This window comes from Hypanus sabinus, chromosome 26, assembly GCF_030144855.1.
Source record: "Hypanus sabinus isolate sHypSab1 chromosome 26, sHypSab1.hap1, whole genome shotgun sequence".
NCBI lineage: Eukaryota > Metazoa > Chordata > Chondrichthyes > Myliobatiformes > Dasyatidae > Hypanus > Hypanus sabinus.
Window position 1 is genome coordinate 40,092,179 of NC_082731.1, and position 13,365 is coordinate 40,105,543.

The following is a 13,365-nucleotide window of genomic DNA, read 5'->3' on the forward strand; positions in this document are numbered from 1 at the left end:
GTAAGCACATCACATCACCCTCAGCCTTGCAGGTGCACCATACTGCCTCTAGATGGCACTCCAACTCTGAAACCCCTTGCACAGGAGCTAGTCCAATTGGAGGCATCCCTCGCAGATACAGTCTGACTGCACAGAGTGTCTTGATTTACACCGCAAAGAGTGTCATATGTAACTTAAAATAGAACATAGATCAGTACAGCAGAGAAAAAGATCATTCGGCCAACGATGTTGTGCCGAAACAGCTAAAAAGCAAATCAAACCCACCAAACACTAATCCTTCCTATCTACCCCATGTCCATATCTCTTCATCTTCCTTACTATCCAATGTGTCTATGTGTCTATTCAAACATCTCTTAAAAGCCTCTAATGTATTTGCCACTCTCCGAGTAAAAAACTTACCCCTCACATCCCCTTTGAACCTACCCTCTCTCACCTTCAATGCATGCCCTCTGGTATTAGACATTATAACCCTGGGAAACAGATACTCTCAGTCCACTCTATCTATCTCGATCTCCCCTCAGCCTCCACCGCTCCAGAGAAAACAGCCCAAGTTCATCCAGCCTCTTATGATAGCACCTGCCCTCCAAACCAGCCAGCATCCTGGTGAACCTCTTCTGCACCCTCTCCAAAGTGTCAACATCTTTACTATAGTGGGGCGAGGGGAACTCGACACAATACTCCAAATGTGGCCTAAATAGTGTGTTAAACAGTTGCAACATAATCTCCTGACATTTGGAGGTGGCAAGCAGGAGCCTCGAGGTGAGAAGGCTGTGGGGGGGGGGGGGGGGGGGGGGCAAGCCGAGTAAAGGTTCGATCGTTCACTGATTAAAATGAAGAGGGAGACTGAGACATCGAGGTGAATGCAGATGGTGAGTGTCAACTGTCTGCCTTCTGATCGCAGGTGGGATGCTTTGGCAGCCAAAGAAGGAATCTGCTGGACCTGGAGGATGTTACCAAGGTTTTCTGAATTTTGGATATGAAAACGGAAACATGAGGAAATATGCGGATGCAGGAAATTCAAGCAACACACACAGAAAATGCTGGTGGAATGCAGCAGGTTAGGCTTACGGATATGGACTAAGGTCTATGGACTTTTTCAGTCTTACAGTTTTTTTTACATTCCTTTTTTTTCCACCTGTTCTTTCTCATTTTGTTTTTGTGCTAGGCAGAGGATTGTGTGGGTCCATGTTCTTGGTGCATTTCATGCAGGGCAGGTGTGGGGAGGGGGGTGGAGGGTGATGGGCATTTTGTCACTTTTTTTTCCTTGGTTTTGGGGCATCTGGAGAAGAATAATCTTAGAAATGTATACCTGAACCTTTGACGAATGAAAACAAGCCTCCTTAACCACCTTAACAACCTGTGTAGCCACTTTCAAGGAATCCTTATTATTACACCTTCCTGAAATGCTAATCATTTTGAAAGAGCACCTTCAAAGTCTGATTCACTTTCCCTTCCTGTATTGTTCTTGACTGGTAACACTGAAAATTCTCAGCAACCCGCAATACGTCTGCTGGGAAAGCAACATGGAGAATGAAACACCCCTCTCACCTCAATCATTCTCTCTTTCAACTTCTATCAGGCAAAAGATGCACAAGTCTGAGAACGTGAATTAAAGATTATGGGGAAAAGGTGGGCGGGTTTAAATTCAATCTTACTCTACATGTACACAACCAAACAAAACAGCGTTCCTCTAGACCACGGTGCACCCACAATACACATTTCACACACAGCACATAAAATATTACCACACATAAAACTGATAAAATACAATTCTAAATGCAGCAGCCAAAACAAGATACTGCCACAAATAAGTTAATAAAATATCATCTAAAGCACATGTTAAGTGCAGAGCACAGGTAAACAGTACACAGTACAGTAAAGAGTAAAACAACTCACAGTCCTAGTGATGAACGGGTAGTGGCAGGGTATTCATTTGAGTGGAGCTGAGCCCAGAGCATGATCTTATTGAATGGCGGAACAGGCTCGATGGGCAAGATGGCCGACTCCTGCTCCTATTTCTTATGCTCTTATGCTTTAATCGGTACCACCAGGGTCAAAAACAACTTCTAGCCCTCTGCTATTAGACTCTTAAAAGGACCTCGCGTACAATAAAGATGAAGACTTGATTTGATCATGAGATTTGATAGTATACAAAATTATGAAGGATACAGATAGGGTAAATGAAAAAAGGCTTTTTCCACTTAAGTTAAGACCAGAAGACAAAGGAGCAGAAGTCAGCCATTCAGCCCATCGAGTCTGCTCCACCATTTCATCCTGATCCAATCTCCCCTTTAGATAAGACCATAAGACAAAGGAGCAGAAGTCGGCCATTCGGCCCAGTTGGGTATTGGGCAACCACAACCAGAGGTCATGGGTTAAGGGTGAAAGGTGAAAAGTTGAAGAGGAACATGAAGGGAAACTTCTGCACTCAGAGATTGGTGAGAGTGTGGAACAAGCTACCAGCGCAAGTGGTGCATGTGAGCTTGATTTCAACATTTAAGAGAAGTTTGGATAGGTACATGGATGGTAGGGGTATGGAGGGTTTTGGTCTAGGTCGATGATAGTAGACCATAAATCGGCATGGACTAGATGGGCCAAAGGGCCTGTGCCTGTGCTGTACTTCCCTCTAACTCTTATTTCTTTACATGTGCTGCACCTTCTCTGTAACTGCAGTGTTATATTCTGCATTCTACTTCAATGTAATTATGCTTTGGAATGATCTGCAGATGGCAAGCAAAACAAAAATGTTTATGCATCTGAAAGCTCAAAGTAATATTATCAATGTACTTCCCTGAGATACATTTTCTTGCAGGCATCCACAGTAGGACAAAGAAATAAAACCAAAAGACATAGGAGCAGAATTAGGCCATTTGGCCCATCAAGTCTGCTCCTCCATTTAATCATGGCTCATCCTTTTTTCCCCTCCTCAGCCCCACTCCCCGGCCTTCTCCCCATAACCTTTGATGCCATGTCCAATCAAGAACCTATCAAGCTCTGCCTTAAATATGCCCAAAGACAATAGAATGAATGTGAAACTACACACAAAGGAAGAATGTCAAATAACCAACATGCAAAAGGTTGCAAATACCAAAACAATGAAACTGTTAATAATAATAATAGATAAATATATAATGCTGAGACCATAATCCTTCTGGTTTTGTTAAGATGGTGGCACGTTCGATTGCATCTGCTTCTGCAGGGTCATCAAAAGATGCTATTACCTTTTGAAAATCGCAAGATCTGCTGGACATAAAGAACTTGAAGTACTGCAGACCAACCCATCAGCGAGTTGCTTGTTGGCGGAGAAAATGAAGGAGATGCTGATCATACTGTTGCCTGCATCGAAGGAAGCCTACAGTCTAATAGCGAGTGACAGTCTTGGTCACTTTTCTTGTGATCGTAAGGCTCTCTTGGGCATGCCTTAAGTCCGATTTACTGATTCATCGGCTGACAGCAGGTGAAAGATGGCTGGTGATCTGCGTGGCTTTGGCCACAGCAAGGAATAGGCCTCAAGCCGCAGTGTTGCTTGTCCAGAGCCTCCAGGAGAGAGGCATCGGAGCCGGGGCACTCAACCAGGGGCGGCATGGCGTGCGTCCAGGTTGGAGTTGGTGCTGCCGCTCAGAAGACAAGCTGTATTGTGGTTGTCTGCAGACTTCAGCGGCATTCATGGCTCGGGTCTGGATTTCTCGTGGCTCTATCTAGCTGGTATCTTTAGATGCCTGCTATCTTATACGTGCTACGTGTGCTTCGTGCTGCATAACTCGGTGCTGCGTTTTGCATCTTGGCCCCAGAGTAACACTGTCACTGTATTCAGGGGGTATTCATGACAATTAAATGAATTGAATTGAGCTGAACGAGTTGTAGAGTTCTCAAAAGTGAGTTATGGAATCAGTTCAGTGTTGAGGCGAGTGAAGTTATCCATGCTGGAACCTGATGGCTGAAGGGTAATAGCTGCTCCTGAACCTGGTCGTGAGGGACCCAAGGCTCCTGTACTTCCTCCCCGACGGCAGCAGCAAATGGAGAGCATGGCCTGGATGGTGGATGCTGCTTCCTTGTGTTGGCGCTCCTTGTAGATGTGCTCAATGGTGGGGAGGGCTTTTCCTGTGACAGGTTGGGCCGTATCCACCACTTCTTCTTCTCTATTTATTCACTTACGGGATATGGGCGTCGCCAGCTAAACCAGTGTTTATTGTCCATCCCTAGTTGCCCTTGAGAAGGTGGTGATAGAACATAGAATAGTACAGCACATTACAGGCCCTTCGGCCCACAATGTTGCGCCAACCCTCAAACCCTGCCTCCCATATAACCCCCCACCTTAAATTCCTCCATATACCTGTCTAGTAGTCTCTTAAACTTCACTAGTGTATCTGCCTCCACCACTGACTCAGGCAGTCCATTCCACGCACCAACCACTCTCTGAGTGAAAAATCTTCCTCTAATATCCCCCTTGAACTTCCCTCCCCTTACCTTTAAGCCATGTCCTCTTGTACTGAGCAGTGGTGCCCTGGGGAAGAGGCGCTGGCTGTCCACTCTGTCTATTCCTCTTAATATCTTGTACACCTCTATCATGTCTCCTCTCATCCTCCTCCTCTCCAAAGAGTAAAGCCCTAGCTCCCTTAATCTCTGATCATAATCCATACTCTCTGAACCAGGCAGCATCCTGGTAAATCCCCTCTGTACCCTTTCCAATGCTTCCACATCCTTCCTATACTGAACAGCCTTCCTGAACCACTGCAGCCCCTGAGATCTAGTTAGCTTTTGTAGGTGTTCCCGTTCTTGGACATTGGTGTTCCCATATGCCTCAGTACATGAGAGAAGAATAAACCAATTACTGTCCAGTCAACGGCCAGAGTGGGGAAGTTGCTACAGATGTTCCTAATCAAAGCAGCCTCACTCAACAAAGCCTGCACTCCGAGAATTCTGCAGTCCAGGGACTTCTGTCACGTTGCGTTGTACCGAGTGGGTGTATAATGAGTGGTGTCGTGCATTGGGGTGTGGATGTAATGGCTGGAAATGTTCACTAAACATCTAACTTGTACTGGCATTGTATAACAGGCCTGATGAGTCACGACTGGAGAAAATAGAAAAATAAGCGACAGATACTGAAAATCTAAGATAAAAATAATGGCAGGTACTGAAAATCTAAAATAAACCATGCTGGAAATGCGCGGAAGGTCAAACCACCATTGCAGGAATGAAAATGGGCTTAAGGCTTCAAGTTGAAGACCCTTCCTCAATGATGATGTTGTGCAATGCGATGTGTATAAAATGGATGGAAGTGCATCATATGATGGGTGTAAAGGTGGATATTGGCCTGCTTTAACACGGGATAAATTTGGTTTAGTTTATTATTAATGTAATACATAGTGAAAAGCTCCAAATCCAACACAACTTCCACCATCTCCAAAGAGATCCCAACTCTTTACCACCCTTCCACCCCCCAACTCCGCTTTCTGCAGGGACTGATCCCCTCCGTGATTCTCTTGTCCACTCATCCCTTCCCACTGATCTCCCTCCCGGCACTTATCCCTTTAAGCAGCCCAAGCGTTCCACCTGCCCATTCACCACCTCCCTCACCTCCATTCAGGGCCCAAACAGTCCTTCCAGGTGAGGCAGGACTTCACCTGCAAATCTGCTGGGGCCTTCCATTGTATCCGGTGCTCCCGATGCAGACAGCGTCCTCTGCATTGGGGAGACCCATCATGAAATAGGGGACAGCTTCGTCGAGCACATCAGCTGCATCAGCAAAAGAGCGGAACCTCTCAGTGGCCAAACACTTTAATTTGCATTGTTGTCCTGACATTTCGGTCTGTGGCTTCCCTTTGTGCCAAGATGAAATCACCCTCAAGGTGAAGGAACAATACTTTATATTCCATTTGGATAGTCTCCAGCCTGATGGTGTGAATGTCGATTTCTTCTCCCGGTAAAAAAAATTATTCCCTATTCTGGACTTCACCCTCTTCTCACCTGCCTATCTCTCCCCCTTGGTCCCCTCCTCCTGTCCTTTCTGCTACAGTCCACTCTCCCACTCACTTTCCTTCTTCTCCGGTCCTCCACCTTTCTCCAACCACCTGGATTCAGCTATCACCTTGTAGCTGGCCTCTTCCCCCAATCAAACTTCAACTTCTCCGATCCTTCTCAGTCTCCACCGGAAATGGCAATTCCTGACCCGCTGAGTTCCTCCAGCATTTTGTACATGTTGCTTTGGATTTCCAGCATCTGCAGACCTTCTCATGTTTACAGAGAAAAGTTTTTTTGAGTTTTGCATGCCATACACAATTATATCAAAGTACTTAAAAGCAAAGAGAGTACAGAACAGTGTTGCAGTGCCAGTGACAAGTAAAATAATAAAGGTCATGATGCAAAATGGTGACTGTATAACAACGATTTGTGTTGCAAAATGGTTTCTTATGACGGTCGTAATTAGTGGGGGGGTGGGGAGGGTGGTAATGGGGATCCGCTCCCACTACCTAGTAAATATATCCAAAGGTGTTTGTCTCAAACAGCCTCTGACAACCAAGTCCAGTTCCTGGCTTCACATGTGACTTGACTACTAAGCCTGGAGGAACCATTTCTACCGATAGGATAAGGGGCAAAATTGAGTTACTGGCACCTTAAAACCAGCCGCTTCAGGTAGATGGGGCTCGTCAGCTGTTGTTAACAGCTCATGTAGAAGGAAAAATCTGATCTCAAACCTCTGCTGCCTTGCAGCAATGGCCACTCAAGGGGAAGACTTTTGGATGAGGGAGGATTTGGCTTGTGCAGACTGGGAATACCGGCTATATCGGTGGGACAGTTGACAAACAGTGGAAGGCTTTCAAAGATATTTTTCACGGTGCTCAATAAAAGTATATTCCAGTTAAAAGCAAGACAGTAATGGTGGGGAGAGCCAGCTTTAGATAATTAAGGAAAACAAAAGGAGGCAACAAACTAAAAGCTCATGCATACAAAGTCACCAAGAGTACAGGTGTCCCATTTTTCGAACGTTCGCTTTACGTCAACTCGCTGTTACGAAAGACCTACATTAGTTACCTGTTTTCGCTAACAGAAGGAGTTTTCACCATTACGAAAAAAGGCAGCGCGCACCAAGCAGACTAGCTTCTCTCCCCAGAACTGCATTCTAGCCAGCATTGCTAAACACGTGCCTGTGAGCATCTGTGCTTTATGTCAATTTATTTTGTGTATCCATTAGCAAGATGAGTTCTAAGGTATCGGAAAAGCCTGAAAGAGCCAGTAAAGGTGTTACGCTTAGTGTAAAGCTAGACCTAATAAAGCGTTTCGATCGTGGTGAACGAAGTAAGGATATAGTGAGTTTGGCTAAGGGATGGTGCAAGTTGACGAAGATGATGTTGAAGAGATTTTGGCATCCCATGACCAAGAACTGACAGATGAAGAGCTGATGAAGAGGAAAGGATAACAATTGAAACCGAATGCAGTAGCAAACAGCCCGAAAGTGAAGTCGTCAAGGAACTGAACGGGAAGCAATTACATGAGATCTTCGCTGCGATTGACAACGCTGCAATGATTGCAGAAAAGTATGACTTTAATTTTGAAAGGGTACGTAGGTTTAGGGCAGGTTTGCAGGATGGTTTGAGTGCTTACAAAGAACTGCATGATAGAAAAATGTGCAAGGCTAAGCAGTCAAGCATACTGTCATTTTTCAAGCCTTCCACATCAGCCACAGCAGACGACAAAACTCAACCTCCCACATTGAGGCAGGCAGACATAGAAGGTGACATAGAAGGAAACAGATGACGATGAGATGACACTCCAGTGTCCCACCACCCCAACCTCCGACGCCTCAGCTTAACACACCATCATCAGTGTCCTCACTGTCTTCCCGATTCCAGTAAGTGAAACTACACCGGACGTACATTATTTCTACGTTTCTACTTTATACAGGCTGTGTATTTTTATGTATTATTCGGTAGCTTCATAGCTTAAAGGTTACTGGAAAAAGTGCTTCTGCTGGGAGCACTTGCACCGTATGTTTTTGCCACAAGTGCTGCTGAGAGCGCTTGCATGAAATTTTCACTGCGGTGGACAGTGCTGCAATAATTGTAGAAAAGTATTCCTACATTATATAGGCTGATCTGTATTTATCAGATCATTCCTGCTTTATATGTTACTATATGTTACTGTTATTTTAGGCTTTATGTGTTACTTGGCATGATTTGGTAGGTTAGTTTTTTGGGTCAGCGAATGCTCACAAATTTTTCCCATATTAAATAAATGGTAATTGCTTCTTCACTTTACGACATTCCGGCTTATGAACCGTTTCATAGGAATGCTCTACCTTCGAATAGCGGGGGAAACTGAAAGATTAGAAAAACTTTAAAAAGAAACCAAGTACCACTAAGTGAGCAATAAAGTAAGGGAAGCCAGATTATGAAAATAAACTAGCAAAAAATATAAAAATGGATAGTAAAAGATTTTATAATTGTACAAAGCAGAGAAGGGTGGCTAAAGTGAATGTAGATCGCTTGGAGAACGAAAAGGGGGAATTGATATTGGGTAATAAGGAAGTGGCCCAGGTTCTGAGTGACTATTTTGTCTTCATGGTGGAGAACACATCTAAAACGTCAAAGAAAGATGTTACAGATACGATGGGAGGCGAGGACCTCGATAGCAAACTTGTGGGCCTGAAGATAGATGAGTCCTCTGGTCCTGATGACAGCAGCCTAGGGTATTGAAAGAAATGGCAGAAGTTATAGCAGAGGCTTTGGTGATAATTTACCAAAATTCTCTGCACCCTGGGCAGGTCCCAACGAATTGGAAGACACCAAGTGTCACGTCACTGTTCAAAAAAGGATGTAGGCAAGAGGCAGGTAACTACAGGCCAGTTAGTTTAACATCTGTAGTTGGGAAAATACTTCAAGCTGTCATTATAGAAGAAATAACGAGGGATCCGGAAAGAAATGAATCCACCAGGCAGACGCAGCATGGATTCAGTAAAGGCAGGTCCTGTGTGACAAACTTACTGGAGTTCTTTAAGGATATAACGAGCGCAGTGGATAGAGGGGGATAGGTGGACGTTACTTACTTGGATTTCCAGAAGGTGTTGCATAAAAGACTTATCCATAAGATAGGGATGCTTAGAGTTGGTGGTGATGCATTAGCATGGATATAGGATTGGTTAACTAATAGAAAGCAGAGAGTTGGGATACATGGGTGCTTCTCTGGTTGGCAATCAGTGATAAGCAGTGGTGGGCCTGCAACTGTTCACAATATACATTTACAATCTGGAAGAGGGGACTGAGTGTAGTGTACCTAAATTTGCTGATGATACTAAATTGAGTGGAAAAGCAAATTGTGCAGAAGAAACAGAGAGTCTGCAGAGAGATATAGCTAGGTTAAGTGAATGGGCAAAGGTCTGGCAGATATAGTACAATGTCGGTAAATGCGAGGCCATCCACTTTGGAAGAAAAAAATGAAAGAAAAGATTATTATTTAAATTGGAAATATTGTAGCATGCTGCTGTGCAGAGGGACGGGACTTCTTGAGCATTAATCACAAAAGGTTGGTTTGCAGGTGCAGCAGGCTATCAAGAAAGTAAATGGAGTGTTGGCTTTCATTGCTCGAGGGATTATACTGCAACTGTACAGGGTACTGGTGAGGTTGCACCTGGAGTACTGCGTGCAGTTCTGGTCTGATATACTGGCCGTGGAGGTAGTGCAGAGAAGGTTCACCAGGTTGATTCCAGTGATGAGAGGGTTAGACTGTGAGGAGGGATTGAGTTGCCTGGGATTGTACTCACTGGAAATCAGAAGAGGAGATCTTATAGAGACGTATAAAATCATATAAGATAGGGGCAGAAGTGTTGTTTCCACTGGTAGGTGAGACTAGAACTACGGGACATAGCCTCAAATTCAGGGGAGTAGATTTAGGACAGAGATGAGGAGGAACTGCTTTTCCCAGAGAGTAGAGAACACATGGAATTCTCTGTCCAGTGAAGCAGTGGGGGCTACCTCAGTAAATATATTTATGACAAGGTTGGATAGATTTTTCTATAGTAGGGGAATTAAGGATTCTGGGGGAAAGGCAGACAGGTAGAGATGAGTCCATGGCCATGATCTTATTGAGTGGCAGAGCAGGCTCGACGGGCCAGATGACCTACTACTGCTCCTATTTCTTACATTCTCCTGTTCTTATGTAAACCCAAACTGAAAAATTGAGAGACGGAATCCCTAAAGTGGTCCTACGTTGAGTTCAATGCTGACTGACAACTCTTGTGACACCACTAGCACCAAACTGTATCGGTCCCTGCCATTCCTTTGGATTCATCAGCTGCGTGGGCAACAGCCATATCATACTTCCCTAGCTTGCGTTACATGTAGTCAGCTAGGACACAATGCCCATAGTCATCCTCAACCAACAGAGGGCCTCAGATGTACAATGGAGCGGGGGGTGGGCATTTATCAGGAGCGCTGTGTACGCAGGGCCCATGGTATTATCGAGGATCGCACCCGTCCATCCAGCATCCTCTTTGACTTTCTACCATCAGGCAGGAGACTTTGATGTATAAAGACAGGAACGGTCAGGATGGGAAACAGTTTCTTCCCTCAGGCCATTAAGCTTTTGAACTTCTAGCCACATCACATTAGAAGCGTCACCAGATAATTCGTACTGCATCCCACAATATTTGATTTATTCACTTTGTTTAGCCATGCATAATTCATCTGCAAATTTTATCCTTAGTTTCCTAAGTTAACGTGTGTTATTTGTGCTACTGTGCATTACACCCTGGTCTGGAGACACATTATTTTCTTACTTATTGAGAGAGAGTGCAGAACAGACCCTTCCAGCCTTTCAAATGGTGCCGCCCAGTAATCCAACAATTTAATCCTAGTCTACTCATGGGACAGTTTACAATGACCAATGAACCAATCAATCAGTCTTTGGATTGTGGGAGGGCACCGGACCACTTGGGAGAAACCCATGCGGTCTTGGGGTGAACATACAAACTCCTTACAGACAGTGGAGGGAATTGAACCTGCTTCACTGGTACTGTAAAGCGTTGCACTAACCACTGCGCTACTGTGTCACTGGAAATGTTGCCCCGTTTGATGGTACAGATGTAGATAGTTAAATGACAATAAGCTTGACTTGAGCTGGAGGTGAGTGTAAATGTGTGGCACCATGTAATGGAATTTATGATGTGGATAAAGATCAGGGCATTCTTACACCAGGCGACTGATCCACCCTAGATATTCTCCTCCCATTTTCTGCTGGGCAGAAGATACAAAACACTGAACACACAAAAAAAACCCAAGCTCAACAATAGCTTGAGGCCCTTTGTTGTATGACTATTAAGACCAGAAGACCAGAAGATACAGGAATAGAATTAGGCTACTTGGCCCATCCAGTCTGCTATGTCATTTCATCATGGCTGATCTATTTTCTCTCAGCCCCAAACTCCTGTCTTCACCCAATTATCATTTTATTCCTTAACTAAACAAGAATCTATAAACCTCTGCCTTAAATATACATAAAGACCTGGCCTCCACAGCTGTCTGTGGCAAAGAATTCCACAGATTCACTACTCTCTAGCTAAAGAAATCCCTCCTTATCTCTCTTCTAAAAAAAGATGCCCCTCTATTCTGAGGCTGTGTCCTCTGGTCTTAGACTTTCCCACCACAGGAAACACCCTTTCCACATCCACTCTATTGAGGCTTTTCACCATTCAATAGGTTTCAATTAGGTTACCCCTCGTTCTTCTGAATTCCAGTGAATACAGGCCAAGAGCCATATGAGCCATTCAATCCTGGAATCATTTTCATGAACCTCCAGTTTCAGCACATCCTTTCTCAGCTAAATGGCTAAAAAAATGCTCATAATACTCCAAGTGAGGCCTCAGCAGTGTTTTATAAAGCATCAAAATTACATCCTTGCTTGTATATTCTAGTCCTCTTGAAATGAATGCTAACTCTCTCCATTCTCTCCATTTAGAAAATATCAACCCTTTCATTTCTTCTTGTTGGCAAACATTAGTCTCGTGAGACCATGGATTTGCGCCTTAGAAGGTTTTCCAGGGTGCAGGCCTGGGCAGGGTTGTATGGGAGACCGGCAGTTGCCCAAGCTGCAAGCCTTCCCCTCTCCATGCCACCAATGTTGTCCAAGCAGCTCGGTACTGGTGTCGTCGCAGAGCAATGTGTGGTTCAGTGCCTTACTCAAGGACACAACACGTTGCCTCAGCTGAGGCTTGAACCAGTGACCTTCAGATCACTAGACCGATGCCTTAACCACTGGGCCACGTGCCAACACAACATTTCTTCAAACTGCATTAAATAGTTCCCTAGTTACAGTAAGTAGTTCCTTAGTTACGATAAGTTCATTATGACCTCAGTATGATGATGCATATTATTCTCTCTCTGCATGGAACATTGCAGCTATTACAATTCATCCTACATAATTATAGTTCTTGCTACATAATTCTTGCTCTACTACAGTACAGTCTACTGATCTGATCTGTATGAACAGTCTGCAAGAAACTTTTCACTGTCTCGGTACATGTGACAATAATAAACCAATTATCATTTCCAACCCAGTGAAGCTGCCGATTTCATTTTCTCTGAATTCACTAGAGCAACTTTGGGTGAACCTGGCACTCTAACCACATCTCAGCACTTCACCCAATCCTATCCATCTTTAATTACAAAGGTGTAACTCGCACATTCTGGAGGGTTACCTGCAGCTTCTGGAGCTGAGTGTTGACCGTAGCAATGTCCCGCCCACCGTCCGCCGCCAGCAGTTGCCCTTCGAGTTGGGACAGCCTCCTGTCCAAGTCACTGTAACTCTGCACCAGCTGCTCCGCCCTATCCACGTCGAACAGGTGCTGCGCCTTCTCCTGAGTCGTGCTTTCCAGAAGGGTCCAGCATTCGTGAATCTCTTCCAGCTTCTTCCTCACCACTGAAGCCAACTCGGGCTTCTCTTTGATCAGCTCTTGCCCCTCCTACAGGAGAAAGGGAACACAGTCTGAACTATCATCATAAATGTATGGGGGCATCATAAAACTTAATGTGGGCAGCCATGACTGGGGAGGCAAAACTACATAAGTCATATCTCAACAATAAGGTGTTAAACATTCATACTTCCAAAAATAACTGCAACTTTATCCATTGATTCCTTGGGTTGTTCCTTACAGAGAATAGTGACAGACAGAACCTTGTGACCCAATGCCCTCATATTCAAAAGGATTAGGAAACCAAAGCACCTACCAGGATATCTGTGCACATTAAAAGGCTCAGAGGTTCCTTTTGTTATCAAAGTATGTATGCAGAATACAACTCTGAGATTTGTCTTCTCCAGATTGCCATGAAATACAGAAGAGCAGGGAAGTAGTTGAAAGAAGCACCCCACACCCGC

The 13,365-nt window shown here is 44.6% G+C and overlaps 1 protein-coding gene across 5 annotated transcripts in view; it reads right to left on the minus strand.

Annotated features, from left to right (window-relative positions):
• LOC132381474 (spectrin beta chain, non-erythrocytic 1-like) overlaps positions 1-13,365 on the minus strand; it is a 210,632-nt gene that overhangs the window by 79,908 nt on the left and 117,359 nt on the right. For all 5 annotated transcript variants that reach the window (XR_009508044.1, XM_059950906.1, XM_059950908.1 and 2 more), the window contains one exon: positions 12,689-12,952. Coding sequence is in view for 4 of the 5 variants with exons in the window: in XM_059950906.1 (XP_059806889.1) it covers positions 12,689-12,952 (264 nt within the window). In the remaining variant the exon portion in view is untranslated. The remainder of the gene's footprint in view (positions 1-12,688; positions 12,953-13,365) is intronic.